The sequence below is a fragment of the Camelus dromedarius genome, chromosome 9 (assembly GCF_036321535.1).
Source record: "Camelus dromedarius isolate mCamDro1 chromosome 9, mCamDro1.pat, whole genome shotgun sequence".
Classification (NCBI taxonomy): Eukaryota; Metazoa; Chordata; class Mammalia; order Artiodactyla; family Camelidae; genus Camelus; species Camelus dromedarius.
The window spans coordinates 51,231,354-51,244,400 of NC_087444.1; the positions used below are offsets into that span (position 1 = coordinate 51,231,354).

Here is a 13,047-nt window from a genome sequence, read left to right on the forward strand (position 1 = left end):
GTTATACTTGAAAGACACTCATGCAGTTATTTGCTAATTTTTAAAATATTGAAAACATCACACAACGTTTAGCAGAAAGAGAAATGGCTTAGTAAACTATCCCTTTCGATGATTACCAAAAGAAACAACAAAAAATGAGAAAATGTCTACATGCTTAAAAGAAAAAAAAGAACTCAGACACGGAGAGGTAGGGAAGCAAACAAGAATCCAAAACTGTATCAGTAACCTGAATGTAAGAGACAATGAACTTACTTCTTCTTTGTTCCTTTCTTTATTCCTCCCTTTTTCCCCTCCAAAAATCCCTGAATTTCACATCACAGAAAAACAACTAGAAAACTGAAGAAATGGATTAAAAGAAGTATTTACCCGCTTATCATCATCTTGCTTGTGTTTTCTGGTTTTTTGAAGCAATTTCAGGCCTTCAATTTGCCTGACAAGCAGTGGTATGGTCATCTTGAACCGTTCCTCCAGACTCACGGCATCTAAAATCTGAGGAAACGTGAGTCAATTTGCAGAACCGCTCTCTCAGAAACACATGCTCCAAAACAAGGCAGTCAAGAGTCAGGACTTCAGTCATCAGGTAAAGAAGGCCACTACCATCAGTAGTCACAGCTACCCGATGGCTGACACAACTAAAGTCACTGTATTAAATCAGCAAGGTCACCTGGCACAGTGCCAGAATCCCAAAAAAGAGAAGCATGAAGGTATCTACCCTTTTAAAAATGAAGCCACGTCTGCTGTTCCAAGAGCAAGAACAAAACCACATTTTATGTCAATTCTTTCTAAAGCCCAGAATATGTCTACATATTAGGCCTACACAAATTCTAGGTTCACGGCATTAAATTTTTATATATCCAAGAGAATAGGAGCACTTTTAACCAAACTCCACTACTGATTTGTCTGAGTGACTGATGTTCTCCGGTCTCTTGGTGGAACATGCTTGCCCACAGCCAGGTTAGTCTCAAGGACCCCTGCACTCTCTGCTCCTACCAGGTGAGCTGAGTTCTTGTGTTTAAACCCAGCCTGTCTGCATGAGTTCCTGGATTTAAGTATTAAATAAAGTTGCTGGATTCAAGTACTAAATAAACTGATAAAATAAGGAGACTTGCTTCAATGAAAACTTTAATGTTCTAGGAAGATGAAGCAGACTGCTTAAAAATACTATAAAAATAAGTATTCAAAAAAACTTATAGTTTGGAGGAAAGACATTCAAATCTAAGAGTCTACACCTGGATTATTGTTCAAGTACTTTAAAACTTATTTCACTTTAAAGAAACAGAAATTGAAAATCACAGATAATGCATCACAGGTGTGGCTTATGTAAGAAATATGAAGAGGTCAAAAAAGCATGCCTACACACACGGGAAAGGTCTTGGCTCCAGTAGTGAGACAAAGTGTAATTATATATTTAAATTAAATTAAATATTTATCTTTTTTATTATTCTCTGCCTTAACTTTTTCCATAAGTTGACAAACTACAAGTACTGATAATGCAAATAAAACAACTGCCTGAGTACACAACAGTGTAGAACAATCACAACCAAAAGTCAACTTAATACTAGGGGAGGGTATAGCTCAGTAGCTGAGTGTGTGCTTAGCATGTACGAGGTCTTGGGTTCAATCCCCAGCACCTTCACTTAAAATAAATAAATTAATTAAATATATAAATAAATAAACCTGATTACTGCCCCCCGCAAAAAAAGGAAAAAAAATTTTTTTAAAGTCAATATTGAATCATTATGCTCTACCACTGAAACAAATATAATGTATGTCAACTAAACCACAATTTTAAAAAGATAGTTTTATAACTAAAATTTTTTTAAAGCAATGAAGTAAATGAAAAAAAAAAATGTCAATTTAGTGGGGAGGGGATAGCTCAGTGGTAGAGCATGTGCTTAGCATGCACAAAGGTCCTGGGTTCAATCCCCAGTACCTCCATTAAACAAACAAACAAGCCAATTTAAGGGTAAAAGCATCTTAAGTACTTCTAGGAGTCTCCAGTATCTCTTACCTGAAAGTCAAAACTTACTATCTAGACCCAAATGAAAAGTGCCATAGTAACTTGGCATTTCAGAAGGCACACTGTACCTGGAGCTTCTCTTTGTTGCTTGTCCGGATAATTGATGTCAGAATGTCTGGTAAAGCTTCCCTTGGAAGACTATCTAAAAGACGTCTCAATTTAGCAACTGCAGGGACAGACATATCCAACATTTCAACCAACTACAAGGGAAAAAAAAAGTCTTTCTAATGAAATCTGGCATTATTTGTAGATTTAAAAAATCAGACCATCATCTAAGTTTAATGTTTGGGCCTCAGAGAAAGTCTTTGTTTTTGAAAGATCACTGATTATTATATCCAGGCATTTTTACCCACCTCAGAGGAAAAAAGAAGTACTTTTAAAATGTCAATCATGATGAAAAGCAAAAATGGCTCAAAAATGGATAACATTAATATTTATAAAAGGTTTTGTAAATTTGTGATTTTATACTATGATTTTGAAAAAAATCAAAATTTATAGAAAAGTTGCGATAGTAAACTCCTTCCCCCAATATCCTTCCCCTAAACTCACCAACTGTTAGCAATTTGCCACATTTGCCTTCTCTCCCTCTCTTTATACACTCACACAATTATTGCTGAACATTTTAGAATAAATCGCAGACATCATGACCTTTGTTCTTAAGAACAAGGGCATTCTCTTACACAATCAGTATAATTATCCAATTCTGGAAATGTAACAAGGTTAAGGCTATTATGTTAACCAATCAGTAGCCAAAATGCTGGGGTTTTTTTTAGCAGAACACTGGGTTAGCTAGAATTTGAGCACTGACTATGAGTGATCTTTTTTAAAACAACTTCTAGGGGACATCCTGGAGTTAAGACAGATTAAGCTCAAGGCAAGCTTTCAGTAACTGTGATAGTCATTGGGGCTGCTGACAGAGTCCCCTGTCCTTTTGGGCACATGGTAGGGGGCTGCTCTTTCTCACCTCTGAACACAGATGTGGCTGTGGGTCTTGCCTTCAACCATGAAACATGAGGGGAGGTGACAGTTCCTTCTGGCCAGAAGCATTAAAAGCCATTGAGAAACATGCCACATCTCCTCTTCCTTCCTCAGCAATGACGGAAGCATGTTTTAAAATGAAGCTTCAACCCACCTGGGTCCCTACGTGACTTCTACTCGGTAGATCATTGCCCCACTAGGGCAATGAAGTGCGGGTGGGGAGTACAACTTTGTCGCCTTATGTGACTGAGATTTGGGGGTACTTAACACAGCAAAACTTAGCCCGTACTGACTAACTCACAATGTACCGAATCCTCATACAGTCACTCTAACGAGATTTCATATGCCAGTAATAATCAAATCTCCCTAAAAGCACTGTAACTTTGGAAACTGTTACCTGCCTATAGCCAAAAGAATTAAAGCATAATTTTGATGAAGCTGTTCTGGTGTGGGAGAAGTAGATAACATAATTAGAAAATTCTCCTAAAAAAATAAAGTAAAACAGTTAAAATTCTTTCTCTGAGTATTTATTGAGTACAAACTATTTGTCAGACACAACATAGTGCTCAGTACAGGATGGCTAAAGCAGGGATGAATTCTAGTTTGGGAGGGGAAACAAACCCATAAGACACATTTCAATATAATGTGATAAGCATTATGTTAAAAGGGATGTTTAAATGGTTGTGGAGACACACGCAAAGGAGCATTAACAGTCTACAGGAGCTGGGAAAGCAAAAATCAAATCTAAAAATTCAAAGAAGGTGGAACACTCCCAGCAGAGAGAACAGAAGGAAAAAATCACAGAAACGGGAAATAAAATGTGACGCTCTCTGCTGTACAGTGTGGCTAGAACCTTAGGTATAAATGGAAGTAACTAGAGGTGTGAAGGGCCTTAATGTTATACTAAGAAATGTGAACTTCATCCTAGAGCTATTAGAGTCTCTTACTCAGGGGAGAGGGATGCTCAAAGATTATTGAGAAAGGACTCCTGAGCAGGTCAGGGAAAGAAGAAGCTAGAAGGAGATTAGTTAGGAAGCTACTGAAGAGGTCTACCAATGAGGGCTGTGGAAGCAGATGTACAAGGGGTTGGAGGAAAAGCATTAATTGGAAACAATCCTAAAGCCTAAGAAGAGAAATGATATAATTATGACATCCTGAATCAATGGAATTTATAAAAGTACTTAATATTGAAATTAGATATGAATGCCATTTGCAGCAACATGGATGTCCCTGAAGAATGTCATTCTAAGTGAAGTAAGCCAGAAAGAGAAAGGAAAATACCATATGGTATGGTATCACTGATATGTGGAATCTTAAAAAAAAAAAAAAAAGGAAGAAGAAGACAAATGAACTTAAATATAAAACAGAAACAGACTCACAAACAGAATACAAACTTGTGGTTGCCAGCGGGGAGGAGAGTGGAAGGGACAGACTGGGAGTTTGAGATTGGTAGATACTGACAGGTATATATAGAATACATAAATAAGTTTATACTGTATAGCACAGGGAAATATACACAAGATCTTGTGGTAGCTCATGGGGAAAAAGAATATGAAAATAAATATATATATATATATATATATATTCATGTATGACTGAAAAATTGTGCTGTATGCCAGAAATTGACACAGCATTATAAACCAACTATAACTCAATAAAAAAATAGATATGGATCAAAAATCAAAACATAAGACTGAATAGGAACCAAAACCAGAAGAAAGCAAAAATTAAATCAGATGCATGATAGTAAAATTGTGTTTCTTTCCAAAAATTCCTTTAATGTCATTGCAAAATCTTTATATGCTTAAAATTCTTCTGTTGATTCAAAGTGGGTAGAAATAAAGAACAAGAGAAAGAAGCCAAGAAGCTGTGTACAACAGGAGAACGAAGACCCAGGAGGATGACCCAGGGAAAGGAAGAGGCAAAGTCTATTTTCCCCTCTACCTCCTTCATTCCTAAACAGCATATTCACTGGCTCTGGTTCTTTCTTCAAGTAGATTCTTCCTTTTAGCCCCAACAGCAGTTGTAGCTCCAAATTTTCTAGTTTTCCATTGTTTACCACACTTGAAATGCCACATCAGGTACAAATACAATCACGCTACGAACACCTGCCCTACATGCTTCTTAATGATCAGTTTACATGCTGCCTGACTCTCACAGATCCAGTTTCATCACTGGATTACATCAATAGATAAAATATTTTTATATATAAAAATATATTTTATAATATTTTTCAATAAGATTTGAAACAAAATGGGATGAGCTTTATGTTCAATCTGGAGTTAACCAAAAAACTCAAACCTAGAATTAAAGAGCCCAATAGTCAATGCATGCCTAACCTGTGCTTCCTTCCCAGCATTCTAGATGGTCAAGGTTTAACCACACTTGAAATCAGTCTACCGCGGGCTTAACCTTCCACACTTATTACCAGTCACAGTGTGACTTTGACTTCTGAACCAACATAACCTGTATAATTTAATGCCTAGATAGTCTAGTGATAAATAGCTCTGTACAGTGTATTAATATTTAAGATTATTTAGGTTTAATAATTATCTGGTATGGAGACCCTGGAACTTATAAGAAAAGCTCTAGAAATACTCTTTGGAAAAATTTTAGAAAGGGTTGGCTAGTATGTCTTAGGTACAATCCCAGACAATAGCAAATTGAAATGAGTATATTATAATACCCTACTAAATCATTTAAACATATGCTGCCCTAAAAATTCGCCACTCAATGCATTCATCACATCTTAGGGCAACGAAGAAACCGAGCAAAATAGGGTTTTAAGGAATAACTTAAAAGCAACTCACCTGTACTGCGTATTTGTAAAACTCTTCTGAGAGTTCTCCTAGCTCCTCCCTGGTTTTACAGGTGTTGGGAAATTCCTCAAGCCGGTCCAACTGTTCCACATCAGCAACAGGATACGGCTTCTCTTTCACGACCTGTACAATCTGGAAACGGCATAGGCCTGTAATCAGCAAAGTATAGTGGGGCTTGGGCCAGTTACTGCCAACAACCTGGACCGCCAGTGCAGCTGTCCCAATCCTGAAAAACATACAGAACATCCGTGTTACAAGTGTTCGATACGGCAGAACAGAAACTCACCTCAAAACTGTTGCCTTTCTGAGAAATTCATTAAAAAACAAAGAACATCTAAAGTGGAAATGAATTATTTCTCTATTTAATTTAGCAGCTAGTACACAGCCTGATTAAGTCCCTACCATCTGCTATGGGGCCATCTCATTCTAATTAGTGCCTCTTTTAAGAATTAGGTAGAAATTCCTAAATATTTGGATTATTTAAGCATAAAAACGTAAAAGTAAAAGCAGTGGAGAATTACACAGCTCAAATTATATTTGCCAACTAGTAATGAGGCAACCTTACACCACAATATATATTATTAGCACTTTAAACAGATTTATATATAAAGAGCATGATGTAAACCAATCTAAGAAATTCGTGTTCCAATACCAGCTCTGCTACTGACATCAAGCCAGGATTTTTACACAATCTATAAACCTACATGTCTGCCTTATCACAAAGTGCCATCAAATCTGGGAATTAACGTGTATGCCCTTGAATTCTGAATTCCTAAATGTGGGGCTGAATATCAGAGGCCACACTGTCGTGGACTGAGGAGAGTTAACACAGACCTACATCTCAAGAAGGTATAAACCTAGTTCTCGACTAAGTGGTAATCGCCTCACCTAATACTAGTTGAACAAGTTTGCAGTCCTAGCTCCTTATCATGCAATGCTGACCCAATCACAAGTAAACTTAATGCACAGAAAGGAAGTCTCCTCCAAACTATGCCAAAGTTACACAAAACAGAAAGGCCAACAGTTAGAGGACACTTCCAGATCCCAAACTACAACGATATTTTCTCCCCTCGGCTGTAGGAAAGGTGGTCATTTCAGAAAAGAAACTGAAGTGAAGGTGACCAGAGCTCTCAATGCCCTGGAAAACGGTGACACCAGGAAACTGCACTTGCCCATCTCAGACACACTCACGGTGGACACACTCGGTATGTGGATAATTTAGTGAGCTTGCTGACTTATGTGTGCATTGAATTCTTGATTACCTCCTGTAGGTGATTCATTCATAGATTACCTGTAACCTTTGGCTTCCCTCTGCCACTCAGTCTGTTCTGAGCTGTGCATATCTTTCCTCCTCACCCTTCCAGTCAGACCAAGGGGATGGGGGATAAAACTTGATTTAGGGGGCAGGGTATAGCTCAAGTGGTAGAGCACGTGCTTAGCATGCACGAGGCCATGGGTTCAATTCCCACTACCTCCTTTAAGAACAAATAAACACTAAATAAACCTATTACCTCCCCCAACCAAAAAAATAAATAAATATATTAAAAAAAAAAACTTGATTTAAACAATCATTTAAACCAAAAAATTAGGATGATGATTTGGTGGAAAGGAAAAAGATCACATACTTTAAAAACATGAAATGATTTGGCAGTTACGTATTATTTTGAGTTATCTGTGTTGTGGCTCCTTGCCTTCAGTCACCAACCAACAGTGGATTTTCTCTCCCAGGGTCTGAAAACCAACCAGATGGCCTGAGGGAGTTAGCCATACCTCCCTAATCTAATCTAAACTGATCAGAGACCAACTGAGACTATAATTCACTGTAGATGACACAACAATGCTTACACAAATGCAGAAAGAGTTTACAGATCTGTCCACAATAAGCATCAACAGACCAGAACCGGTTCCCCAGCCTAAGGCATTAACCAACCAGAAACCAAGGGGAAACCAGAGGCACAAATCCAAACCTCCGGACTAGGAAACACATTAAATTATTTGGGCTATGTCACTGATTACAGGTGAGACTGAAAATGAGTTTTCTTACAAAGCAAATAAAATACTTTTGCTAACTGGTGAAAGGAAAATGTTCCAAACTGAAAAGAGATAAAGGGGGATTTACACTATGCCTTTCCTCCTAATGAGAAAAAACACATAAAGGTTTTAAACATGTTAACTGGTTCTTAGTTTTAATTACTTATAGTTGACTTGAATGCACCCTATTTAAAGAAAAAACGTGATGTGTGAAATGATCAGATGGCTAGAAAGAGTACCTAATGAGAGACATTTTGGGTAAAAGTTCTAGGGGAAAGGACTACGTTTAATGCTATTTTAGACAAGTTGTACTATTTGTTGGGCTCTAGGTTTTAAACATAAAAATAGGTATGAAGTAAACAAATTATTCTATTAATCTAATACTTCCCTTCTAACTATGATCCATAAAAATGCACAGATTTCACATGAAGTTAAGTCATCTTTCTAAATATTCTAATTCTTCTACCACACGCTTTACTAGGCATAACCAAAATCAACATCTTGATTTTGCAACAGCTCCACATGTATTAGTATCCCAATGAGTGGTGTTCTTTCCCTTTAAGTGGCAGCTCCACACCTTAATGACTGTGCTGTTTTATAGTTCACAGAATTTTTGAGATTCCTGAGAGCTACTTTTTGAGAGTTGTGAAGTTTTATTTTAATCCAAACAAAGTCTGACAACAATGGGTAAGATTTGTGTCATTTAGAAACCCACTTAGATAATACAAGAGTTCCAAAAGTATCTGAGAACCATCAGCTACCCTGGTGGGAAAACCTAAAAGCAGCACTACTGCAAAAAGCAGTTTTCCAAGAGGAGGTGATTATGTAGGTGGCTCAACTGCGGTGGATATATGCCAACCACCTTTCTTTTCTTTTCTTTCTTTCTTTCTTTTTTTTTTTTTTTTTTAACATTAAAGCCCTCCATTTGTCTTGCAACCCTTAATCGTCCGAGTCTTTTCTGTAACGACACTAGTTCAGTTCTGCCCATATTGAAACAATAAAAGGCCCTCGTACTCCTTCCCCCAACCACCATTTGTGAAATCTACATTTAAAACTACCCAGTCATAACATAACACCATACATCAACTAAACTTCAATTTTTAAAAATGTGATATTGTAAAATAAATACGTAAATTTAAAAAATGAAAACAAACAAATAAATAAAACTACCCATTTAGGCAATGGAATAATGCCACTAACATACAGGTTTATTGCTCTGCAGTCTACAAAAGGCTTTCCAAAGTATTATTTCATCACACACCACCTTTGACCCCCGTGGGGAACACAGCACTACCTCCTCAGCATAATGAGTAACTGAGACTCAAAAAGGGTAACAGGTTAGTTACCCGTGATTACAAGGATATTACACAGCAAACTGGGGACCTGAATTATTACGAAAAATTTTATTCTTTTCCCCTCACAATGGACAACGTGAATTTGTACTTATAAGAAGTATAAAAGCAAACACTATTAACACAGCTTCTAAACAGCTGGGGTGCTGCAAAGCACAGCTGTTATTTAATGCCCGATGCTTACATCTCAACATTTATGGAGGAGAAGCATTTCTACCAAAGCTCTGGAAGCAAACGTTATGCACTTCTGGGAAAGACCCACTGAGACCTCTTTACAGTTTTCACTTGGTTTCACCTTATCTTCCTGAATATCTGACGATGTTGAGTGAAATTTATCATCATGATTAATAATGATTTAGAAACAAGGAAGTGGTCTACTAGGATAGGCCCAAGTTCTGCAACAGACGAGGCTTCTGTGACTATAAGAGTTTTGATTTTCACTCCTTTCTTGAAAGTTCATTTCTGAATTTAAGAAATTCTACTCATAGACTTTCCTTAAAAAGAGTGAAGGCAGATGTAGAAAAATCGAAGCAGAGCTATTCGTTATATACTTGCTAATATAAAACATTAAATTTTAAAATGTTAGTATTATCAGGTAATATGTCAAGTGCTTAAGAGTACTAATAGATACAGGTAAGAGTAGGGCACGGACAAAGACTCGATCCAAATTATGAACTGGTGCATCTGCTATACAGAAAGCATTTTTTTTTTTTTTGTCAGACAAATGCCAATGAAACTAATTTGGGGTCTCAGAGATGAAGTAACCCAAAAATGAAGAGGGATGAGCTGTCAGCACTATGAGGAAATGAAGAATGGAAAGATACAAGACTGGAGGGCCATCTTGAAATGCGTGAGGACAATGTTATCCATTTTCACTAAGAAAACAATGGGTCACCAAGGGGCCATGAAAAAGACAGTCCTGAGGTGGCACGGGAGCCAAGTGCTACACTGTGGGGATAATCCAAAGCTCTTCCTCATAAAGCCTCCTGGGTCGGGCAACATGCCTGCACTCTGACATGCAGAAAGTGTCTGTGCTGTTCAAAACCATGAAGGAAGTGGTTCAGGTAAGTCAACACCTGGCCCTGCCACTCTATATGACAAGGAGCACAGAGGAAACAAATTGCTTCTGCTGCTCCTCTTGAAGACGGAGGCATCTTCACCTGCATGGTCTGAAGGAAACTCGAGACAGGAGCGGAGCCCTCGCCTTCCTCCTGGGGTCCAACTACCACCCGGAAGAGCAGGTAACTGGAAAGATTTGGGTATTGAAACAGAATTATGGATAACTCAATATTTGTACTACTACCAGTTTTTCAATTTTTTAAAGTAAGAGTATGTAAAGGTCATACATATTAGAGAAAAAAGACATTAGAACCTAATACTAAGGAATTGCAATCTTTCTACATAAACTTTTCAAGTAGCGAACAGTATTTCTAGGATAACGAGATGGTCTGGTGGGTCCTTATGATGTTGAAATTCTATAAAGAATTTTCAATGTATGTTTTCTAACTAAAATGATTAAATTTTAACATTGTTATTCATTTAAAACAAAGGCAATATGAACAACAAGGACCAGATTATACTCAGATTATATCAGACCAGATTATACCAGATTTATATTCAGATTATATCATCTGAATATGAGTGATTACTTCCAAGCAGGAGAATTTAGTTGTTATTTTGGAGGGATTTACATAAAAGAAATTAAAAACCCTCCAAAATCTTGCCAGAATAACACCAACAAATAGTCACTCAAACCTGAAACATGACTAAACCTACTTTCGAAATTCACAGTGTACCAATGGTAAGTAGTAGACATAAAACAAAAAATCTTATCAGGAGCACTCTTGCCTTAACAGGCAACTAAGTGCCTGGGCACAGAAAGCAAAAAAACTATGGTAGAAATAAACAAAGGTTTAAGGAGTAGGGTCATATGTAGAGAAACCAGAATCCAACACAATTTATTACAGTTTACTGAAATTTGAAAAGTATCTAATTCCACTCAAGCAATAAGCAAAGCAGATCAAATGGAAACCAAAATGTTTTCCATACTTGAGAAAAGCAAGGCTTTTACAGTGTGGACTAATGATGGACAATTATGGTTTGTTTTGTTTTGTTTTAGGAGGGGAGGGAAGGGCTACTAAATCTCCTTTGAGAATCTGATTAAAACTATGGACTCTCCTTTTAAAAAAAAATGGACATAATCACGATATTTTGGACAAAGATAAGACATTCCTCACCCTCCCGAAATCCATTCAGGGTCAGGTACACCTAATTTTAAAAGAGGATAACTGCAGGTGAATGAGGAAGGGGCTCTAAATTGAAAATATCACAAGAGGTAAGGTGCTTGGGAGGTGAATTTGTTGAGAGCATACTATATACAGCATTGTCCAACAGAAACAGAATGTGAACCACATAGGTACTTTTAGTAGCCACATTACAAAGAAAAAAGAAACATGGAAAGTTAATATTTTATTTAACCCCAAACAGCCAAAATATTACCATTCCAACATTTAATCTATTTAGAATCTATTTATTCACCAACATTTTTCACACTAAATTTTCAAAATCTGGTGTGTATTGTACGCTTCAAGCACATTTAGGGTGACAATCACCCTGGTTTGTCTGGAACACAAGACTTGCAGTACTAAAACCAGGACCATCCCTGGCAAAGCAGGACAACTGATCACTTTAGAGTATCAATTTGGACAAGCCACATTTCAAGTGCTCTCAAGCCACAGGTGGCTGGTGGGTGTAATACTGACAGTGCAACCCTTTATCCAGCATGAGGCAAAGCAGACCACACACGTGATTTCACTTAATCCTCATAACACACCTAGGAGATGGATGCTGCTGGTTTCTAGATGACAAATGAAGAAAAGAAACGGGCATAGGTTCGGCCTGTCACACAAAGTCACACAACTAGGGCCGTGGCGTGGGGTAATCTAGTGGTAAGCTTGGGGCCTAAGAAATTATAAGATATGAGAGAAGGAGAGATGAGAAGGTAGGAAAGTTCCAGAAAGGGAGACAAGGGAAAATGTGAACAGGGAAGGCCTTCGAGGAAGGGAAACAGAAGTACTGAGGGGAGGAGAGTAGGCAGGGAGTGTGGAATAAAGGCACCCAAAAGTTAATGAAGAGATGGTGCAATTTAGGATGGACAAGGAAAAGAGAACGTGCGTGAAGAGCAAGGATTTCAGTTACAAGACGGGAAGGAAGGGAAGGAAGAAAGGAAGGGAAAGAAAGAGGAGGGGCTGGAGAGTTAAGAGTCCGGGCCTAAGGCCTCGGAGTCTGAGGACCCGGGGGGCGGGGCGTTCACATCATACTGCAAACAGCTAACGTGCAGCTGTCACTCCATGCACTAGCTCATTTAACGGTCACGAGGCATTCCTCTGTCACCCCTGCCTGGCACTTGAGTCGTCCGAAGAGGCCGAGCCCCGCCGCGGGGCCGCCCCGAGCCCCGCGTCCCGGGCCACGCCGGGGTCCCGGGAGAAGGCCGCGCCGCCGCCGCCGCCGCGCCGCCCGGCCTACCTGTGCAGCGGCGGCAGGTCCTGCGCGTCGCTGGCCGGGTCGGGCGTGTTGGGGATGACGCCCAGGATGGTGCTCTGTAGCGACGTGCCCTTGAGCAGGCGGCTCCGCACCAGCTGCAAGTTGCGGGCCGAGTCCACGCTAGTGCGCATGGTGGAGCCCGGCAGCAGCACGCCCTCGTGCGTGAGCAGCAGCGGGAGGCGGCTGGGGATCTGGATGGGGCTCACCGACGACATGGTGACGGCCCTCCGCTGCGGGGAACGTCCCCTGAAGCCGGACGCACGGATACGCGCGGCCTTCACGGCTGCGACCACAGCCGCGGTCC

The 13,047-nt window shown here is 39.2% G+C and overlaps 1 protein-coding gene across 2 annotated transcripts in view; it reads right to left on the bottom strand.

Annotated features, from left to right (window-relative positions):
- LONP2 (lon peptidase 2, peroxisomal) overlaps positions 1–13,047 on the bottom strand; it is an 82,603-nt gene extending 69,556 nt beyond the window's left edge. Inside the window, exons 1-4 of one of the 2 annotated variants that reach the window (XM_031458505.2) lie at positions 12,726–13,042; positions 5,809–6,043; positions 2,089–2,220; positions 367–489 (exon numbers count right to left, since the gene is read on the bottom strand). In XM_031458505.2, coding sequence (XP_031314365.1) covers positions 367–489; positions 2,089–2,220; positions 5,809–6,043; positions 12,726–12,958 — 723 coding nt within the window. In that variant the 5' untranslated portion in view covers positions 12,959–13,042. Of the gene's footprint in view, positions 1–366; positions 490–2,088; positions 2,221–5,808; positions 6,044–12,725 lie in introns of both variants that reach the window. The other variant, XM_064489190.1, reaches the window with a different exon arrangement.